This window comes from Tachypleus tridentatus, chromosome 4 (assembly GCF_004210375.1).
Source record: "Tachypleus tridentatus isolate NWPU-2018 chromosome 4, ASM421037v1, whole genome shotgun sequence".
Taxonomy (NCBI): Eukaryota; Metazoa; Arthropoda; class Merostomata; order Xiphosura; family Limulidae; genus Tachypleus; species Tachypleus tridentatus.
This window is the reverse complement of record NC_134828.1, coordinates 37,267,742-37,290,416: the sequence shown is the minus strand read 5'-3', so window position 1 is coordinate 37,290,416 and position 22,675 is coordinate 37,267,742. Positions and strand designations below refer to the sequence as shown.

The 22,675-nt window shown below is 34.4% G+C and overlaps 2 protein-coding genes across 6 annotated transcripts in view; one reads left to right on the top strand and one right to left on the bottom strand.

Annotated features, from left to right (window-relative positions):
* LOC143248858 (uncharacterized) overlaps positions 1–22,675 on the bottom strand; it is a 37,190-nt gene that overhangs the window by 2,416 nt on the left and 12,099 nt on the right. For all 5 annotated transcript variants that reach the window (XM_076497707.1, XM_076497704.1, XM_076497708.1 and 2 more), the window contains 3 exons: positions 4,763–4,873; positions 3,891–3,985; positions 17–795 (listed from right to left, as the gene is read on the bottom strand). In XM_076497707.1, the coding sequence (XP_076353822.1) occupies positions 507–795; positions 3,891–3,985; positions 4,763–4,873 (495 nt within the window). In that variant the 3' untranslated portion in view covers positions 17–506. The remainder of the gene's footprint in view (positions 1–16; positions 796–3,890; positions 3,986–4,762; positions 4,874–22,675) is intronic.
* LOC143248862 (serine/threonine-protein kinase PAK 3-like) lies at positions 9,780–14,671 on the top strand. Its single transcript, XM_076497710.1, has 2 exons — positions 9,780–10,603; positions 14,387–14,671. The coding sequence occupies exons 1-2, from the start codon at positions 10,425–10,427 to the stop codon at positions 14,388–14,390; spliced, it is 183 nt and encodes a 60-aa protein (XP_076353825.1). The 5' UTR covers positions 9,780–10,424; the 3' UTR covers positions 14,391–14,671.

The following is a 22,675-nucleotide window of genomic DNA, read 5'->3' as shown; positions in this document are numbered from 1 at the left end:
CAATTAAACAACCTACCTAAAGCCAGAATACTTTATCACTAGACAGAACTGTCACATTCATGTTTGTAATATCTCCAGCATCAGTTTCCATACATTCCTGGTCTTTACTACTCAGTCTTTCCATGATAAAAATGTGGGGAAATTCTTCTCTACAATTATTAACATGTTAAAAGAGTTGGAGATGCTGCAGCTTACTTTCCCAGATCTTCAGCAACTGTAAATTAAAACACATAACTGACCCACAGAGATGTAGAAATGAACATATTTGTAACGAAGATTTTTCTGCTTCATCCATATAATTGTTTTAAAATGTATTCTGACAAAGCAATCTTAACAGGTTCATAACATACAAGATGTAAAAGTTGAAATGTTACACATGTGCTACTTTCTTCCTATTATGTGGCAAATTTAAATTTATAATTTATTATAAATTATTATTATTATAAATTTCTTCAATATGTGGTAAATTTAAATTTATAATTTATTATGACACTTCTTCTTCTTCTTCATGTGTCAAATCTGCGGCAGACATTGACGACCATGGCATGCCAGACTTCTCTGTTGTGAATCCTCCTTATCAACTTGATGTTGCTCATTGAATTCTTGGTGACATAGTTATTGAGGCTGTCGATATATTTAGTTCTTTGACACCCTCTGCATTTCCTCCCTTCTATTTTTCCACATAGCATCTGTTTCTCTATCCCTTTCTTCCTACAGATGTGTCCTAGAAATTCCATTTGTCTCTTTCTTATAGTTTTCATGAGGGACCTTTTGTATCCTGCCAGTTCCATGACACTAGAGGGTGAAAATAGGTTAAATAATTATGATAAAAATAACTTCAAACATTTTAACAGAAAGAATTAATTTAAAATGTGCCATTCAGAACTAGAGTAATTTTGGCAGTTGTCATAAACTTTATCCTTATGGAAATCACAATAAAAACAAGATTAATATATAACTAAACTGTCAATGAGCTACTATTTCTAATAACAATCTTAAATCTCCATTTTCATGTTGTAAGAAAAATGATAAAATTTGAGCAGGTATTTGTTTTTTCTCAAAAATGTATAAAGAAATAACATTTAACAAAACAAATTACAACAGAATTTATAAAGTTAATATAATATGAAAATAGTCTTTAAATAAATACTTTTACAAAAACATTTTAACTTGTCTCCTGATGAACTACATAGTTACTGACCTATTTGTGTTTGTTGATCTCTCTCTCATGCTCCTACACTGATTAGCAAGTGAAACTCAAAATTACCATTTCCAATTATTACTGTTTTTTCATTATTCCAACACTCAGGTAATAGAAATTTCAATCATATCAGTTATCAGGAAACTAATCAAAATTACCATTTCCAATTATTTCACCTATCCAGATGAACCTATTCATTCATTTTGAACAACTGACTAGATCCCACAACCAAAACTTTTTTTTCTGTACAACTACTTACTAGAACATAGACAACTGGTTGTTAATGTATTTGATAAATGTAGTTCTTGATTGATCAATAATCAAATGATGGCAATCACTCAGTTCAAGTGAGAAAGCATGTATGAGAAAATTGAGTTCCAAGAGAGCAGAGTATGACAGACATTTCTTGTGTAAAAGGTACAAATCTTTCATATAGGAGAAGACTGTGATAAAGATAAGAATTTATCTGAATTTCATTTTGTTATGAAAATTTTAATCATAGATATAAGAATGTCCTATATCATATCTTTTGAGCTAAAACTCTTGTATGACCTAATGTGAGAAAGGAGAAGAGAAAAATATCAAATGAAATACATCAGTGTTAAGTGACCATAAAGCACTGGAAGTATGGTGGGTCTATGGATTCCTATAAACTCAATAGTTGGTCCCAAAATAATGTACTAGGTTGCATAAAACCTAAAACACTGGGGAACTTGCAAGTAATTGTTTCTTCAGAGTTGCATCTATGTTGAAGACAAATACTGTTCAAAATATTTATGGTGTGCTCTCAGGGTTACCACCTTACAAGATAAAGATTTTCAAGACACATCCAAAATTGGAGGTTCAACTGATTACGATACATCTGCATGTTTCCTACAGCTCTTGAAAACAAAAACTGTCTTAATCTGCAGTGTTAAGTATGAATATTTTAATCATAATCTTTCACAATTTAGATTCAATTAACCCAGAAACTCAGCTAAATGACAGACTTAAACATATTTCTAACATTTGTTCCTACACACCTGTATCTCTAGTCATGTATCAAAACTAATTTGAAACTGATCTTAAACTTGCCACACTATCCAAAAGCCTAGTTTTAAATTGTGTAGTACACATTCCAAATGTCATGTATCTAATGCCAGAATTTGGAAAACATAATTTGATTGATGAATATACTTCAAAATCTTGACACAGATCCAATCTATGTAACTAATAACAGCCAAATTATGATACATTTGAATTCATAACAGAACTAAATGCTGAAATAACCTGTTAAAATAGGTATAATAAAATCCTTTTTTACAATTTTAGAAGCTTTAAGTCAACATACAAGTGGCTATAATTTTGAACACACGTTTCTAAATACAAAAAAATACACTGTTAAGACCAGGATGGTATTATAATCATAACTTTTTTGTTTTAAAGTTTAGAGAAACCTCTAAATGTTATAAGCACTATAATTATAAATGTAAAGTTGATTCAGTTCAGTAAGAAGAAAAAAAAACGTGCAAACAAAATAGTAAATGAATAGTTAAGTCTGATTACATCAGTTGTGATAAAAACAGTCACATGTCAAAAGCAACATATATACTTGAATTTGTTTCAGGGTAAAAAGTATTAAGACAGCTATTAATCAGGTTCTACGTATCTTGTATATTCTTCTTTAACAAATACATTAAAAATGGGGAAAAGATATATAGTTCTAGTGTGTTGGAAAATATTACCTTTATGTAATTGTAATAACTTTATACACAAGTCACTACTTCATAAACATATACACATACATTTGAGAAACACTATTTATCTACAATTGTAAAACATATGTGAATTGCTGGTTATTACTTGTTCCAAAATGTCAGAATTGAAGAAACTAGATAGCAACAAGAATCCTTCTAATTTTACATTCAACACTGCATGATTCCCAGAAACCTTTCATTTTACTGGGTTCTCACAAAGACATATCATCTGAGTTTGTGCAGAGTAAAAAAGAAAGAGACAAAATTTTCCACCAATGGCTGCAAGGAAAGACAAATGAAGAAGCAGATAAATTAAAGTGGACTGTACACAACTACCAAATTCTTCAACAACAGCCAGGATTTTATGTCCAACCATATCACCCTAATGACATTACAACAAATGTAAATATATTATGTAAATAAACAAAATATAAAATCATGCTTAAAACACAATTCTGCACAACGAATGACGAGAAACAGATGGCATGGTCTGATGAGCAACATTTTATCTGTCTTATATTAATGTAAGAATAAAATTATGAAAAACATGACGAAAGATATATTAGTCTCGAATGTGTTTTTCTGACAGTGCATGTACTAGAAGTGGTGTAATTGTGTGGAAAATGTTCTTGTAGTGGAAATGATCTTCAACCTCCTTGTAACAATCAGATTGTACCTGAACATGTCCACTTTGTGATGCTGAATCTTCATACTCATAAACAAAGAGCTCTTTGAAGACAATAGTTTAACAATTCAATCCATTTTTATTGTTTGAAACTGATTTTAAAAGGACGACAAGACAAATTACCAGATCTCGCAACACTGATCATCATATTTACTACCATAATCCTTTACTGACATCAATAAAGAAATATTTTATATTAAACTCCTACCCCTAATAATGTTAAACACCTTAATGAAATGTCACATCCAAAAAATAACTGAGACAGTACCCCAGCCAACATATTATCCTGACAGCTCTTCTCTGAACCTTCTCGAACAATTCAATATTTTTGTTGAGGAATGGAGCCCAAAACTGTGTACAGTTCTGTAAATAAGGTTTTATGAATGATTTATACAGTGAAACAATTATATCTCTTGTCACATATTCAATATTTATATAGATGCTATCCAAAATCTTATCAGACCTACTGCTGGCTATAATACACTGTTTAAATTACTTCAGTGATTTTCTGATCACAACACCAATATCTTTTTGTTCAACCACAGTTTTTAAGTTTGAATTTTGAAAATTTACATGCAACACCTTAATTTTGAATAGTTAAACATTATCTGTAATATACTGACTCAATTCATCAAATTATCTAAATCCCCTTGTAAGTCTGCAGTATCTTTGATACAGGTTGCCAACCCAAAAATATTAAAATTATCTATAAACTTTTATTAGTCATTCCAGAGTCCATATCATTAATACCAGGCATAAACAGCAGAGGGCCCAGCACATAGCCTAGAAGCACATCACTTGTAACTATCACACAGTCATACCTAACTCTATTTATTACTATTCTCTGCTTTCTACACTCCTGACAGTTTTGTTTCCAATTTAATAACATTTCCCTCACACCCACAGGTTTAATTTTTGTAATAAATCTTTTATGAGGTAACTTATCAAATGCTTCCTGAAAGTCAAGATAAACCAAATTCAAAATTCTTTTATCAACTCTTACAGTAAAATCCTCTAAAAAGATCAGAGGATTTTTAAACAAGACTTTCCCTTTAATTTAAATAAAGTACACAACAAAATTTCACCCTTGTTAAGTTATCTGTACTTTATTTCAATTGAAGTTTTAATACACATACCAACCATCTTGAGAATACATTTTTCTTCAAACAGGTTTCTCATCATGATGAAAGACTTTCCCTCATTGCAATCAATCTGGCTCTTTGACACTACATCAAACTTCTTCAAATGATTCTGCAATACATCTTTAATCAGACTTTTTAAAACCTTTCCAATTACTGATGTAAGATTAAATAGCCTACAATTGTCTAGACAATGTTCATCACCTTCTTTGAATATTGGACTACTATTAGCCAACTTCTAATCCAATACTCTTCCATGAGCCAATGACCTATGAACAAATGTTGGCTATTAGTTCACAAATAAAAATATTTAAGTTTCTTTAAACTTCTAGGACAAGGAATTTAACAATTTTTAGGTTTCCCAAACTTTCTCTTACAATTTAAGAACTTAAAATATCTTTCACATCAATATTTTTCCCAAACATTTAGTGCTCTGGTTGAAGCATAATACCTGTATATACCTTTATAAAAAATTAAGAACTCATATAATGTAATGTGATCAATATCTCATAATTTTCGGAGTTCAGCCCTTCACTATAGTCTTTTAAGAGGCCCAATCTTCGTCTTGACATTTTGCTTACCCATCATATTTCTGAAGAATTCCTCATCATTCAACTGTTTGAACCAACCATCATACAAATGAATTATCTGCCCTCTTAACTTTCTCATTAACCATCTTGATTTTTTATAGTCCTGCAAGTCTTTACTAATTTCAATAACTTTAATTTTCATGAATGCATTATGTTTATCCCTCACACAACCTCTTAAACCTTTACTAAACCACACTTCTTAAATTCTACATGTAATAAAATCCCAAACATAATAATGCAATGGTCACTTGTACTTAAGTGCTCACCAACCTCAACTTTATCATATTCACATCACATGTTAATATTAAATCTAATATAGTTTTTCTCTTGTAGTTTCCATCAGTAGTTGGTGTATAAAAGTATTCTGAACAATCTTTAAAAACCTATCCCTCTCACTGTCAAACTGCAAAATATTTCCAATTAACATCCTTGAAATTAAAATATCCCATAACATCATTTTCAACTACCACTTTGACTTCATTATACAGTTTCTCAGGAAATTCCATATTCTGAGTTGGTGGTCTACAACAAATTGTAGTTAAAAAAAAAAAGACTTTTCCCTTTAAATCCACCAACACTCACTCAAACCCAGTGCTATTTTCTTAATATGTTCCAACTCAACCAGATGAAACTTACTCCTTGCATACAGTTATTCATCCCCTTTTCTCAATACTCTATCTATAGTAAATAATCCATAACATGCTATTTCAAACAAAATTATCATAAAAATTGTTGAAATCCGACAAAGTCCCAGGATACCCATAATATCAAAATCCTGTTTCTACAACTATTTTGAATCCATCAATTTTATTTCTAATACTTCTAACACTGCAGTAATGACAATTATTCTTAGATGTTAAAACACTTTCATATTTTATGCCATTTCTGTATGTTTTCCTGAAATTATGCTTTCATAATTTTACTAATATCACAGCCTCCATCTTTGTCTAACCATAGTTTAAATCGAAGGTTCATAACAGTTAACTGGTGGCTCATGGAAGGGCTTTATGGAGGAGTCAGTAAACTGGGGGGCACAAAAACCGATTTTTTTCTTCCGTTATTTTGTGTGTTTGTATATATGTAAATATTTCTGGGACAGGATTTGCAGCCTTCGAGTCAGATTCTCAAACTCAAATGGGTCCGTAACCCTAAAAAGGTTAAACACGGGCTTTTATCAAACACTGCAGCCGAATTAATAGTACTTGCTAACATGCCTTGTTTAAATACATAGATCAATTAATATCGTACTTCTTCAACTATAAAACTTAATTCTAAAAAGTAACTATGATAAAGTGTAAACCCCTAAAATAACTTACTCAGTCATGCTCCAAATCGTCATTAGCTTTCAGGCTTAATTTAGCATTGTACAATTATTATGCCTGCTAATTGCTTATAAAAAGAACAAAAAAGAGCACTGAAGAACAGAATATTTTACCTTTTTTCTACTAAAGAGAATTATAAATACAATAATAAAATTTACAATTTTGTTTTTTCAATAATTACTTATTGATTTACTTCACTTCAAATACATGGTATTAAATCTCTCTCTCTCGGTGTTTGGGTTTGTTTGTTTGGGAATTTCGCACAAAGCTACTCGAGGACTATCTGTGCTAGCCGTCCCTAATTTAGCAGTGTAAGACTAGAGGGAAGGCAGCTAGTCATCACCACCCACCGCCAACTCTTGGGCTACTCTTTTTACCAACGAATAGTGGGATTGACCGTCACTTTATAACGCCCCCACGGTTGGGAGGGCGAGCATGTTTCGCGCGACGCGGGCGCGAACCCGCGACCCTCGGATTACGAATCGCACGCCTTACGCGCATGGCCATGCCAGGCCTCGGTGTTTGGGTATGATATGTTCATACCCTGGAGGGTCAGGTTCTCTTTGACCTCACACACACACAATTACGGCAGATGTTTAGGTATAAGATTAATATTTCTTGCGAACCATTAATCCCCTTGGGTGCTAGAAGACCAAACAGTCCTCCTTCAACCCCACACTAGAAAATAACTGAATGGATATAAAGGATAGACAGATTGATGGGTGTGATTTTATTCGTGTAAATGCTAGTCTGGTAGGCGTGGCAGACAACAAAGCAAAACCCTTCCAAAAAAGAGACGAGGAGAGACAACATAAAAAAGGCATGGATCGATGGATCAAAGTGCCCCAGCAGGGATCTATAGATCCAATGCCTAAGATTTAGGTGTGGGGGGAAACGGGAGTATCCCGAGAAAACCCACTTTCACGACCTGGGCGCCGGATAACCTACCCAGATCGTGCCCGAGAATAGCTGTGCGGAGAGAAAGTCTTGGTTAATAATGAAAAAAAAACAAAAACAAAACAAAAACGCACGATGAGAGGCGAAACTTGGATTAAGGTGGCACTGGCGAAATAGTTAATTCTGGGTGAAACTTGCACCTTAGTTCTTGAAATATATTTAATCGTTGAGATGCACATAAAATCTCAGGTGATGCTCATTGACTTGGCTGTTCTACAGTGGTCTGGACAGATTTATGTCTTCCTTTAATCTAAGTTTGTGACGTCTTGGTGTTTGTAGACTTGGATTCTGTTTGAACTGAAACGTCTTTAGTTGCAAGTCGCGAGGTTTATATTTGGTTAGAGGGACTGGAACTTGGAATGAGAGGTGTGTTCTGGCAAGATTTGTTGTTTCTCTTCTCGGGCTCAGTACGGTTGAGTTGTGGGCGGTCGAAAGGCGGATTAGTTGATGCAATAGGTTGCGAAACATATTCTGGTTGTTTGGGTGTTCTTGGATTGGTTGAGCGACGTCGGGGGCGTTCAGTATTAAAATAAAAAATATGATAATAGTAACCGTTATGTAGAATGGCATCGGCAACATGTTTGGTGGTGGTTACTATTTTCATGAAGCTGGTTGGTTGTTTGGTGGATTTTGAGAAGATACGATGCACGGCGTATATCTCAGACTTTATCTGGCTTTCGATGGCGTTTTTGATTTCGCTAGGGTGTATGGAAGGGTGTATTTCTCTCAGGAAAACAGAGAAAAGGCTTGTTGGGCTTTTTGTCGTAGAGCATCTGATGTTAATTTGAGTTTTCCACGGTTCGTAAAAGTATGAAAAGTCAGCAGGAGTTGACGGCTGGAGTAGAATACCTCCTCGGCGAAGGATCCGTGTTCTAGATGGGTCTATGGAAGCGCCAGGCTTAGCTTGGGCGATAAACATATCTATTTGTTGAGGCAAAAGGTGGGGTGGTAGACCGTCGACGATTACCGGCGGAACAGGAGGCGTGATTGGCACAGCGGGTCCAGGAAACGAGAACGTCATGCGAGCAAGGCAGGAGGGAAAACACACGTCTTTCTTGCTCGGCATCAAGCACTGGTCGTGACTGTGACGTGACCGTGTCTCTTTGACCTCTTCCTCCTCTCCGTAAATATGTCGTCTTGCAGTATTGGAATTTGAACTGAATATTATTTTGATCCTTTACAGGGCAATGTACATGTATTGTGGTACATATATAGTGATTATTTTATTCTATCAGCAGAATGTCAAGTTTGTTGATAGCACTTTATAAAAATCAATTTATATTATTTTTATATTTAAAATATAAATTAACTGGGGAGAGATGTTTAGGACAAACTTCATCATGTATGAGGTACCTGTCTAGTTCGCATAGTAATTCATTTTTCATCCAATTCTTAACAAAGTACGTTATTTTACTATGTAGGAGTCTATCTGGTATGGTTGGTATGTTCGAATATTTATGTATGAATTGAGATGATGTAGTTCTTGAAACTCTGTATCCTGTTGTGAGGAGCGTGTGTTGGATTGTTAGTAGCTTGGTTTTAATTATTGTTATTGTTCCAAATGCCGCGGTAACAGCTGCCTTCAAGTCATCATTAGTATTATAACGTTGTTCAGACACAATATATGGATGGGTAGGGACTTACGGGCCACCCTGTACAGAAAAAACTATCTGTGCTCAGCCCAACACGGGTATTGAAACCTGATTTTTAGCAGCATAAGCCCGCAGTGCTAATGAGAGCCTCCAAATTTGTTATTTTTCTTTAGTTAGACCCTCCACATTTCTCTTTACAGCTTGTTCAGGAGTGTTCTACTGTAATACAAACAGTTACAGCTTGTTCAGGAGTGTTCTACTGTAATACAAACAGTTACAGCTTGTTCAGGAGTGTTCTACTGTAATACAAACAGTTACAGCTTGTTCAGGAGTGTTCTACTGTAATACAAACAGTTACAGCTTGTTCAGGAGTGTTCTACTGTAATACAAACAGTTACAGCTTGTTCAGGAGTGTTCTACTGTAATACAAACAGTTACAGCTTGTTCAGGAGTGTTCTACTGTAATACAAACAGTTACAGCTTGTTCAGGAGTGTTCTACTGTAATACAAACAGTTACAGCTTATTCAGGAGTGTTCTACTGTAATACAAACAGTTACAGCTTGTTCAGGAGTGTTCTACTGTAATACAAACAGTTACAGCTTGTTCAGGAGTGTTCTACTGTAATACAAACAGTAAGTGACAGCACAAAGCTTCAGTTGCTTTAAATTATAAATTTCAGACCATAGTGTTCAATATCACTTTTGGGTTATTTCACTGGGTTTTACACATGGCAGTCTAGGTTATTGTAGTTTTCCACAGTCTTGGGTTTATATAATTCAAAAGCATCTCTTTGATGACTTTACTGGTGACAGTACACTGAATTCACAGTTTCCCTGCAAATATATCATTGGCTTAGAATTAATATTTCCAGAGGCAGATTTAAGTTTGTGTAATCCCAGAAGCTATTAATTTCTGTGGATTTTACACCCATGTAATTTTACATAGAATAAAATTATCAGTGGGCTCCCATTACGATCATGGGCTTTGGAGCTGAGCCCTCTAACCTCTACCTAAATACCCTTTTGATTACGTCAGAGTTGCAAAATTAATAACTACGTATCTTTACCAGTACGTAATATCTGTTGAAAAAGAGGAAGTCAAGAACTACTCACCACTTGGACTGGATGGGAAAGATGTCATCATAATTAAGAAGACTGTGTCCACAAAATCTAATGACAAGGAAGTGACAGATAAAGAAAACATGGAGAAGTTAAGAACTACTGTTTCTCTGAAGGAGCCAAATAAAGACAGCAATAAGATGTCAACCAAGGTAAATGAAAAAAGAATGACAGACGAGGAAATTATGACAGTGTTGAGAAGTATTGTTTCTGAGGGAGATCCAAATGAGAAATATACAAAGATGAAACAAATTGGCCAAGGGTGAGTTTGAAAGTCTTGTGTTCAAAAGAATGGTATAGTGGTTTAGAGGTAAATTTGTACTCAGTACTAAAATATTATAGATAAAAACTTCATTTTTGGAACGTAGAACTAATTAATTAGAATGTATTATTTTACATTAATTATATCACTTCATCAGTCAGTTTTCTGTTTTTATAAGAAAATATGTTGCTTTTTGTTTAATTTTTGTTATACGTTCAGTAGCATTTAAAAATCTTTCCCTTATAGCTCCGCAGTTGTGACCATATCTTTGGGGTGAGTTATCAGCTTTGCATACTAATCCTTGATATGACCACTTGTGTTTTTTATTGAATAGGTTTAGGATTCTCTCGATATTCCTCTGTTCTCAGGATACGTTTTCATTATTATATGGATGACTGGTTACTGATAGCTCATTCTGAACAGGAGTTTGCTTTTTATACTCTTAACGTTCTCCAGATGATAAGTCGGGTGGGCTGTTTAATCACACCAGAGACGTCTTCCTTCAACGTTCCTAATATTTTCCCCATTTGGGTGTTTTTCAATGCCAAACTTAGTAAGGCCTAATTTTCTACTCACCGATTTCATTCAATGGATGTTTCAGTTCACTGCATTCTTACTGGTCTCTCCATCTACGGCCTGGCATGGCCAAGCGCGTAAGGCATGCGACTCGTAATCCGAGGGTCGCGGGTTCACGCCCGCGTCGCGCTAAATATGCTCGCTCTCTCAGCCGTGGGGGTGTATAATGTGACGGTCAATCCCACTATTCGTTGGTAAAAGAGTAGCTCAAGAGTTGGCGGTGGGTGGTGATGACTAGCTGCCTTCCCTCTAGTCTTACACTGCTAATTTAGGGACGGCTAGCACAGATAGCCCTCGAGTAGCTTTGTGCGAAATTCCAAAACAAATCCCTCCATCTATTACAGTTGACTAGGTGCTGTCGCTTTTGGGATTGTGGTCTGCCCTGACTGCTCTAATCCCCTGTGATTGAGTTGATATTTGAGCTCTTCACAATTAGTAATCTTGCACAGGAACCTTTGCAGGCATCTATTACTCTTCCTCCTAAGATAAACAACGAACTGTTTTAGTAAATGGACAAAATCTACACATAGGCAAGTATATTCCAGTTTATCGTCTTCATTCGAATTTACTTGTTACATTCATGAATAGAGGGAAATGGTCGATCAACAGGGAGGCTTTGGGGTGTTGGTTTGTAACTGAGAAGTCTTATCATATCAACACTTTGGAGCTTCTGGATTTAGGATCATTTACTCCATCTGATCAGACATCGTTTGTCATGATTCAATCAACAGTTTCGCAGTGGTTGCGTATCCGAATCACCAAAGTGGCACCCTTTCTCAATACGATTTTTTTGTTGGACCTTAGTTTCTTGGCCAACACACAGGATATCTATATCACTGTGAGTCACGTTCTCGGTGTTTCAATCTAGCCGCAGATCATCTTTCTTGTTCAGACAAAAAACTATCCAATGACGTGGTCTCTTGGTCCTCTTGTTTTCTGGTGGCTTCAACAACAGTGAGATACTCCTTACACTGAAGTCCTTACCACATCCCTCAACCACCAACTACTTCTATTTTCGCATCCAGTCTCTTATCCTCTCGTCATGACTATCAGTGCTTCAGTTATGACTGGACCAACAACCTATATATTTATCATCACATGCAACTTTTTCATTGGATAATTTTTTCTTCCATAACACTTAATCTCAGTCTCTTCTCATTGCTAATTATTGGCCTCTTCAGTCGTGATTTCTCCGACTTATCCAACTTCCTCTTTCTCCGTCTATCTGACTTCTTTTGCAACTCAGTCATCAGTGCCTCATCTTGCTCTTCCTGTCCTCCATCTTCATCCTTCGTCTGTACGTGGTCTTTTGTGAGAATTTTTAAGCTTATTAGAATATGCAGTTTTATTTCTGGAATGTTACATTTGCCCCTCCTCCATGGAATTTTAGTAACATAAATGGAATGTTTTGTGACATTGGTCTCCGGGCCAGGAGTTTTCAGCTGATTGGACCATTGTTCATTGTATTTCTAAGATTATTACTTGGATTTTTTATTTGGAATACTCTATGGCCTTTGGTTTTCTGTTATCGGTTGGGTTTGTCCCACATTTTTCATTTTCTTTCAGTATCATAGGGTATTTACCTCTCACTCCATATTGATAAGTTTATTTCAGATTTGTCGTCCTCTGTGGTTTTTTCTTAACTGATATTTTAATGTGGTTCTCCAATGCCTCAATCAGCCCCCATTCAAACCACTTTCTACGTGTTCCTTGTTCCAACTTTTTCTTAATATTTCTTTCATTATCCCCTTAATCTTGGACGTTGGTAGTCTGATTTATTTGCCAATGATATTTCATTTATTCTTTGTCATCCTACATATCTTTTTTTTTTAGTTGAATTGCTCTTTATTTTCCAAACCCTAAAAGACTAGGGAGAGTATATTCTACTTTTCTCTGATTTACCTTCCTTCCGTTTTTTACTCTTGTCCTATGTGTAAATCAGAAAGACTTTTTTTTCCTGTGCGTGCTCTTCAATGTTACATTGCCACATGGTTTACATCTATGATTTTCCTTCCTGCCTCTCTATCCCTTTGCAACCACACTCTGTTTGTGATATTTCTCATTCTACATTTTACCGTCTATCTGCCTTCTTTTGCAACTGATATAGGGTTTTGGATATAGTTTGCTTGCTTATTCCCTTCTTTCGTTGTCCTCTCATAGTTTGTTTCAGATCTCTTTTTATCATATTTGACACCTTACTTTTTCTCTGTCGTCTCATCTTTGTTATTCCCAAGAGGAACTTCTTCAGTCGGGCATGTAGAAAATTACTAATACATTAATCTCCCACTATTTGCATGATATCAAACTTCTTCCTCTTTGGACTATCGTATTCCACATGCAGTCATTCTTCAAATTTCCATGTGACTTTGACTTGTTATTTTTTAATTCTTATTTAATTTTTTCAGGAACCTTATTTCCTTTTTCATGCTAATTCTTATTGTTTAGGTCTCATTTTATAGTGAATTGTACCCGACGAGAGTTTCTTTAACGTTTGAAATCCACACTGTTCAGCCATATTGACTTGCTTATTATGTTCCATGGCTATGCAGTGCATACTGCTGGATTGGTTTCGTTGTTCTGAATTTCGCGTAAAGCTACACGAAAGCTATCTGCGCGAGCCGTCCCTAATTTAGCAGTGTTAGACTAGAAGGAAGGCAGCTAGTCATCACCACCCACCGCCAACTCTTGGGCTACTCTTTTACTAGCCCACATTGCTGCAAGAAATTATCATAAATTATTTTCTGATTTAAAGCTAAACGTTTATAAATATATGATCCATATGAATAAAGAAAAGGAAATCTGTGGCAAATCGATTGCAAAAAAAGAAATAATTTCACTCTCAGACTGTATTTTTAAGTGTTGGATTTATGTATTTGGTAATTATAAAACAAATTGTATATTTAGTTAAATTTGACATTTTTTAAGGCCAGCAATTTCAAAAATACATCATTAAGTACTATTTGTTCTGTAACTAAGCAAGAAACATATATATAAATAGGGGATTTCTATCAACTCTTTTTATGCTGGCAAGTTTTATTTGTGCATTTGGATGATTACATATTTCTATTTTTCAGTCAAAATTTACAATAAGAGCAGAAGAAACCTAAATTAGACTTAAGCTAGTTTTTTTAAGGCTGACTACCAGTTATTTATGTTTTATTTTTCTCTCACATGGTAACTTAATGTTTGTTTCTTTCCATCACATAGCTGATTTTGGAACAAGTGCTCAGCTCTCCCCAGAACAAAATAAGCGAACATCATTGGTTGGAACTCGTCGCTGGATGGCTCCAGAATTAGTAAGAAGGATAGAGTATGGACCTGAGGTTGACATTTGGTCCCTTGGCATAACAGCCATTGAAATGGTCAATGGTCTACCTCCTTATCATCAAGAAAATGGTGACATGGTAAATGTTGGTACATTTACAACCAGTACCCAAATTCTTAAAAGCTACATATTTGTACTTTAAAACCCAATCTTATGCTTTGTCAAGAATATCTCACCAACTATGGAGAATACCTATAATAAAAACAAAAACAACACTGTTCACATTATTCAAACGTGAAGATGTATTGAAGATAGTGATGACAGCAACAATGAACATTTGACAAGACTGTATACAGTAACAAACAGTTAATTATTGAATGTTGTGGAATGTACATGTTATATTATTATCTTTCAACTTCTTAAACTATATTTTCTGCAGTAGTATGACTACCATTTTGTTACCCCCTAAAAATAAACACTAACACACAAGATAATTCACCCAAGGTATTTAACTACTATAAAGGTATACCTTTAGTGATATTTAGACATTATTAGGAAGGATTATCCAAAGATTTGTACATACTGTTAAGTTAGGTTATTGATTTAGTCATCAAGTCGCACTCTTTTTCAGGTATTTGATTTAATATCAAAAATATGGAAAACTAAACATTGAGAACAAGGATAACCTGTTTCTAGTGTTGGACTTCCTGGATGGGTGTCTAGAAGTGGACATCAATAAACGATACACTGCATCTGAACTCTCAGAGGTGTGGTATAAATTACTGTTATTTTACGAGGCTATGTTTGTTTGAGTTGAACCTATTATCCTCATAACATACATCAAAAAAGCAGTTTCATTAAATGTAGGAATTCATTGTTATTACAAACTGTTCATCTTGTGAAAACTTCAGCTTACTCTAGCACATCTCATAGTGTGATATTTATTTTGTAATATTCATAATTCCATAAGATATCAATATTTACTCTGTAAAAATGATTAGTTTGATTTAAGTCCATCTTATGGTACTGTGCAAATGTGTTCGAACAAAGTCAAAAATCAGATTTCAGGCAACTTTCAAAGAACAGTTGAAGGTAAATCACAGGTAAAACATCAATATTTTTTATTATTATTCACATTTAGTACAAGAGAAATTTAGTGAGGATGTTTGAGTTCAGCAAACAGTGAATATTTGCTGTGTCCCCCTTTTGCTTTAATAACCATGGAAAGTCTTTCAGGCATTGTTGAAAGACGTTTAATCACACTTTTCTTTGGGATTTTACTTGAAATATGTCGAATACACTCCCATATAGTTACATTGGAACTAACTTTTGATTTGGCAAGTTGTATGTCTATCTAGTCCTAGATCTGCTCAATCTGATTGAAATCGGTGCTCTGTGGGAACCACTGTATCATTTGAATGACTTCAGCAGCGTATCTCTCAGCTAATTAATTTCTGCATAGGTTGGATGACTGTTTGGGGTCATTATTTCATACAGTTTGCAAAAATCTCCTGCTGAGGTGACACCCCCAAACCATCACAATGTCTCTCCCCTGCTCTATCACAGGTGCTATGCATTGAAGTAACTTTCGCCTTTCTTCCATGGGATGTACAATGTGCATTTTGAGCTAACTATTTCAAACAAGGACTGATCCATCCATATCACTTCTTTCCAATTATTAGCAGTACAGTTTCTTGACAATATTTGGAGAACAAGGTAAAGGTTTTTAACTGCTATACAATCAAATATTCCATTATCATCGAATCTTCTTGATACTGTAGATCTGGACACTTTTCTATCATTTGGCATTTATGTCGTGCTTTTCTATCATTTGGCATTTATGTCGTGCTTTTCTATCATTTGGCATTTATGTCGTGCTTTTCTATCATTTGGCATTTATGTCGTGCTTTTCTATCATTTGGCATTTATGTCGTGCTTTTCTATCATTTGGCATTTATGTCGTGCTTTTCTATCATTTGGCATTTATGTCGTGCTTTTCTATCATTTGGCATTTATGTCGTGCTTTTCTATCATTTGGCATTTATGTCGTGCTTTTCTATCATTTGGCATTTATGTCGTGCTTTTCTATCATTTGGCATTTATGTCGTGCTTTTCTATCATTTGGCATTTATGTCGTGCTTTTCTATCATTTGGCATTTATGTCGTGCTTTTCTATCATTTGGCATTTATGTCGTGCTTTTCTATCATTTGGCATTTATGTCGTGCTTTTCTATCATTTGGCATTTATGTCGTGCTTTTCTATCATTTGGCATTTATGTCGTGCTTTTCTATCATTTGGCATTTATGTCGTGTTTTTCTATCATTTGGCATTTATGTCGTGCTTTTCTATCATTTGGCATTTATGTCGTAGCTTTTCTATCATTTGGCATTTATGTCGCACTTTCTATCATTTGGCATTTATGTCGTGCTTTTCTATCATTTGGCATTTATGTCGTGCTTTTCTATCATTTGGCATTTATGTCGTGCTTTTCTATCATTTGGCATTTATGTCGTGCTTTTCTATCATTTGGCATTTATGTCGTGCTTTTCTATCATTTGGCATTTATGTCGTGCTTTTCTATCATTTGGCATTTATGTCGTGCTTTTCTATCATTTGGCATTTATGTCGTGCTTTTTCTATCATTTGGCATTTATGTCGTGCTTTTCTATCATTTGGCATTTATGTCGTGCTTTTCTATCATTTGGCATTTATGTCGTGCTTTTCTATCATTTGGCATTTATGTCGTGCTTTTCTATCATTTGGCATTTATGTCGTGCTTTTCTATCATTTGGCATTTATGTCGTGCTTTTCTATCATTTGGCATTTATGTCGTGCTTTTCTATCATTTGGCATTTATGTCGTGCTTTTCTATCATTTGGCATTTATGTCGTGCTTTTCTATCATTTGGCATTTATGTCGTGCTTTTCTATCATTTGGCATTTATGTCGTGCTTTTCTATCATTTGGCATTTATGTCGTGCTTTTTCTATCATTTGGCATTTATGTCGTGCTTTTCTATCATTTGCATTTATGTCGTGCTTTTCTATCATTTGGCATTTATGTCGTGCTTTTCTATCATTTGGCATTTATGTCGTGCTTTTCTATCATTTGGCATTTATGTCGTGCTTTTCTATCATTTGGCATTTATGTCGTGCTTTTCTATCATTTGGCATTTATGTCGTGCTTTTTCTATCATTTGGCATTTATGTCGTGCTTTTCTATCATTTGGCATTTATGTCGTGCTTTTCTATCATTTGGCATTTATGTCGTGCTTTTCTATCATTTGGCATTTATGTCGTGCTTTTCTATCATTTGGCATTTATGTCGTGCTTTTCTATCATTTGGCATTTATGTCGTGCTTTTCTATCATTTGGCATTTATGTCGTGCTTTTCTATCATTTGGCATTTATGTCGTGCTTTTCTATCATTTGGCATTTATGTCGTGCTTTTCTATCATTTGGCATTTATGTCGTGCTTTTCTATCATTTGGCATTTATGTCGTGCTTTTCTATCATTTGGCATTTATGTCGTGCTTGAGACCAGTGGCAGTCAGCCTTCTGGGACCACTACAGATAAATTTGATGGAGAAACCAACTAGTATCAAAGTTTTTATGCAAACTATCTGCTCTACTGACAATTCTCTCCTCCTTTTGGTCTGTGGAATGACAAGATAACATTGTATATGTGTTATTACTGTTTTTATCAAGATTTATTTGTGGTTTGCTATTAAATTTATTCCTTCTAGTATATACTGGTACAAAATGCTAGCTTCTTTGTACACAGTTAATGCATTGCATGCAGTACCATGACATTTATTTCAAGCCCTGAATTTTATCACTATATTCATTCAAACAGAACCCTTATGACATGTTCAAGGTACAAGTGTAGGGAATTCTAAAAATAATAAGTAACACTATCCTGGCTCATTTAATTGTTAAAAGTGATCAGTGAATCACCACCATCACTACAGTCAGTAATGACATGGAAGAATTAGTCCCATACAATGGGAAGAATGACAAAATATTCTTTTGTCCTAACACTTTCACACAACCTTGTATAAAGAGACTAATTAAACAAACTGTATGTGGTTTTTGAGCTGTTAATGTATATCTGTTTATCACTGTAGTGGCCTGTATTGTTTTCACTGGTCAGCAACAGTGATAACTAGATATACATCAACAGCTCATAAACCAAATATCCCAAAACGCATGTTGAAATATGTTGGCCATGAAGACTGGCATCATTCTAGGACAAGAAAATTAACAGATTGTGTTTGTTAGATCTCTCCAAGAACAGTAGCAAGTTGAGTGGCATGATTTTCTATAATTCAGTTTCATAGATTTTGAAAATAATATTCATTTTCTCTACCGAATGTGTAGCTTTGTGCTTATTCCAAACAAACAAACTAAATTATGGAAATTATTTTATTAATTAGTAAATTTAAACCATATTAAATGTTTCATAGTTTAAAACACAATGAATTTGAAACATAGATAAACCTTTTGCATGAAAAATCTTGGAATATGCTTTTATTGTTAAGGAACTTATCAAAGAGTGCCTTATTGTGGAAACCCAAGAGTGTCCTTTAATATCCGAAGATTTGTGTGTTTTATGTAATATTTATAAGTTAACAATAATAAATCAATTTAGAATACATAAAAAATATATTTTTCACATACACACATATATCTATATCTAATTTAGCAGTGTAAGACTAGAGGGAAGACAGCTAGTCATCACCACCCACCAACTCTTGGGTGGCCTTGGGCTAGTTTTTTTACCAACAAATAGTGGGATTGGCTGTGACATTATAACGCCCCCACAGCAGAAAGGGCGAGCATGTGTGGCGCGACGAGGATGCGAACTCGCCACCCTCAGATTACGAGTCGCATGCCTTAACACGCTTTGCCATTGCGGGCCACATTTACTGGAGTACAGACTGCAGTATATTGTATACTTTTAACGACCATAAACTCCAGTAAAAATAATTAATAATCTGCTTAACATTTCGTTTCTACCGTTCTTTTTTTCAGGAAATATCATTCTAAAGAAGAATATTTAATAACATGTGACACATACATTTATTTATTAAAACAAGCCTCATTTGACAATTATTAAAATAATTTATTAGCATAAGAATTAAATGAATTCAAATGTTCGTGATAAAAATTACATTTATCTCTAGATGTCACCTCCTTCCCCAACTCGATTCACATTTACACATGTTTACAGGTTTGCACATAAGGACACAGTTCCTAACTTTTAGGCCTGGCATGACCAGGTGATTAAGTCACTCGATTCCTAATCAAGGGTTTCCGGGTTCGAATCCCAGCCACACCAAACATTCTCGTGCTTTCAGCCATGATGGGGTTACAAAGTGACGGTCAATCCAACTATTTGTTAGTAAAAAAGTAGCGCAAGAGTTGGCGGTGGGTCGTTATGACTAGCTGCCTTCCCTCTAGTCGTACACTGCTAAATTAGGGATGACTAGCGCAGATAGCCTGAGTGTAGCTTTGCGTGAAATTCAAAACAAACAAACCTGACTTTTAGCATTAGGCCTCCCAAAACATTTGACCTTCTGAATAAGGACACTTTCTTAACGGCTTCATAGGGAAAATAAATAATATCATTTTTCAGGGATATAATCGCCTGAAAACAGGGGCGATAATTGCAAAGCTCAAAAGAGTGCCCAGAATGGTAATTGTTATGAAACATGTTTTCTCAGGCCGAATTAAAGCATATGCACACATTGTGTTATAGCATATGGTTCCCAGATGAATTGACAAGGAGGAAACACACGAGATCAGTTCCCCCCATATTTTAAATTTACTGGTACTTCCCCGAAATTCTTGCTAGGTTTATTAACAATATTTTCCAGACATTAACATAGTTATTATAGTGCCTATCACTCGTAATCACACTGAATTAGAATTTTAAAATTCTGATATTAAATTATATACTTTTCACTCATTCTTTGGGTAAACTGATGTGCAAGTTAAAACTTTATGAATACAAAATTTGATAGGTTTGATACATGTTATTTTTTATGTTAGTTTAATGAATTTATTTATTGTACGAAATAATTTGTTTTCATTGTGAAAACTAGAAGTTTTGATGAGGTGAAGAGTTCGCTCCTCAGTGGATTTATACACTGAAAACCCCGTATGTACAGAGCACAGCTAGCTTGTTATCTAACTTTGTACATAACTATAGAGAAACAAACGGAGGGAACGCTTATTTTTTTTATCAATATCCAAAGGAAGTTCTATCTAGTTTTAGGTAGCCAGTGTTTCTTAACTTTATCATTGTAGTCTTATAATCGAAATGACAATAAACCAGTTTTGGGTTGACAACATTTAAAGTCAGTTAACACTTAACATTAAATAACTATGTTCATGGAGTTATTGTTTTAATGAAAGTCTCCCGATGGGACAGCGGTAAGTCTATGGATTTACAACGCTCAAATTAGGAGCTCGATTGCCCTCGGTGGACACAGCAAATAGCCCGATGTGGTTTTGTCCAACAGATTTGATAGCTTACTTAGAGTAGAAAGCGATAACTTAACTTTCTATTTGCGGTTATAAACAGTGCTTGTACTGACTTAGCTAATTCGGATCTACTGTTTTCCATCGTAAAAGCTAACTACAGTCAATTTTCCTGAATTGTGTCATTGAAAACTAACATCTCAGCTTTTGTTTTATACATTTTATTTTGTTTTTCTCTGATATGTATTGATATATTTGCGATACTTACCAATGATCTGAATACTTTTCTAATCATGGTATTCAGTTGGTTTTGTTAAATAATTCATATTATTCATTTGTTCACCTACAAAGTAAATAATTTCTCTCGAGATTTATCTCTGCTGATCGAACTGTTGTTACTGCACCAAATAAGAATTTTAAAATACTCCCATCTACGTTAATTAAACTGCGTTTTTATCGATTTCGTTCAAAAAACGATACGTTATCTTATACATCATTTAATTCTAATGATAATTGAACTGTCTTATCTTGATATGATAGTTTTTAACAACCTTCTATTACTAGCTGCGTCACTTTTGGTACTCAGAATATTTTATATATTATAAAACATTTTAAATTAAAAGTATCATCTTCAAATTTATTGATGTTTATTAATATAGATATAAAAGTGTTTCTTTATGTTGGTTTAACATGTGTTTGCTTTTGTATTACAAGGAAATATTTAGTTTATCGTCTAATGATGTTGGATTCTCTGTTTGGAATTTAAATGTTACCTGTAGTATATATATTTGAGTTTCAGTGTTGAATTTAAAAACGTGAGATTCTATTTTTTTTTTTTGTGTTATATGAAAGTTGTTTTGAGTTTCGGGCTTGTTTCTCCGACGTAAAATACGTGGAAGTTGCCATAGTGTATTTTATAAGTGACAGTATCGTATTTGCTTTATTTTTAAAAGAATTTAGGTATTTTGTTTATTGTATTTGGGGTTATTGACTAGGTGAGTATCGCGTTGTTGATTGAGGTTTCTCTATATCACCGATATTTCAAATCTCCTTCGTAATCGCTTTATAACCTACAAACGTCGAATTATATACGAGTTTTGTAATAAAAAGGTTTAAATTACCCATTGTGGAATTCTGCAAAATTTATTAGCTTCAAGTGGATTTCTCAGAAATATAAATGCATAAAAGAGATTATTACAATAATGTTAAAAGTACTTACAATGAATTATTACTTTAGAGATAACATGAAATCAGTTTCTCTTAATTTTCATGAGAAGAAGTGTTGATGTTGAAGAATGGTATGAATAAGTATTGGTAAACATGTCGACATATTATTATTATAAATGTTACCATCAATGTTACAAATTCTAAAGATAAACCCCAGGACCCTTTGTTTGTCCATATACTGGTCCAACTACTCCAGTAATGGGTGATATTGCCCAACTCCAAGGTGCTAAGTGGGTCGACATATTATTTGAAGATGTTGATATTGACAGCTGCAATATACTCTTGGATGATGCATCACATTCCATCAGTTGATGCTAAAGATGTCCTAAAAAGAGCTATTTCAGGGCAGTGATGAAGACGAACTCGTAATCTTATCGGTACTCGTATTGTAATCATACAGTATCAATGACAGGCTGCCACTGATGTTTATAATTATTTTAGGAGAATAAATAGTAAAGTTTACTTCGTGTACGTAACTCAACTGAACACAAGACTCGATAAATGATGAAATGCACATGA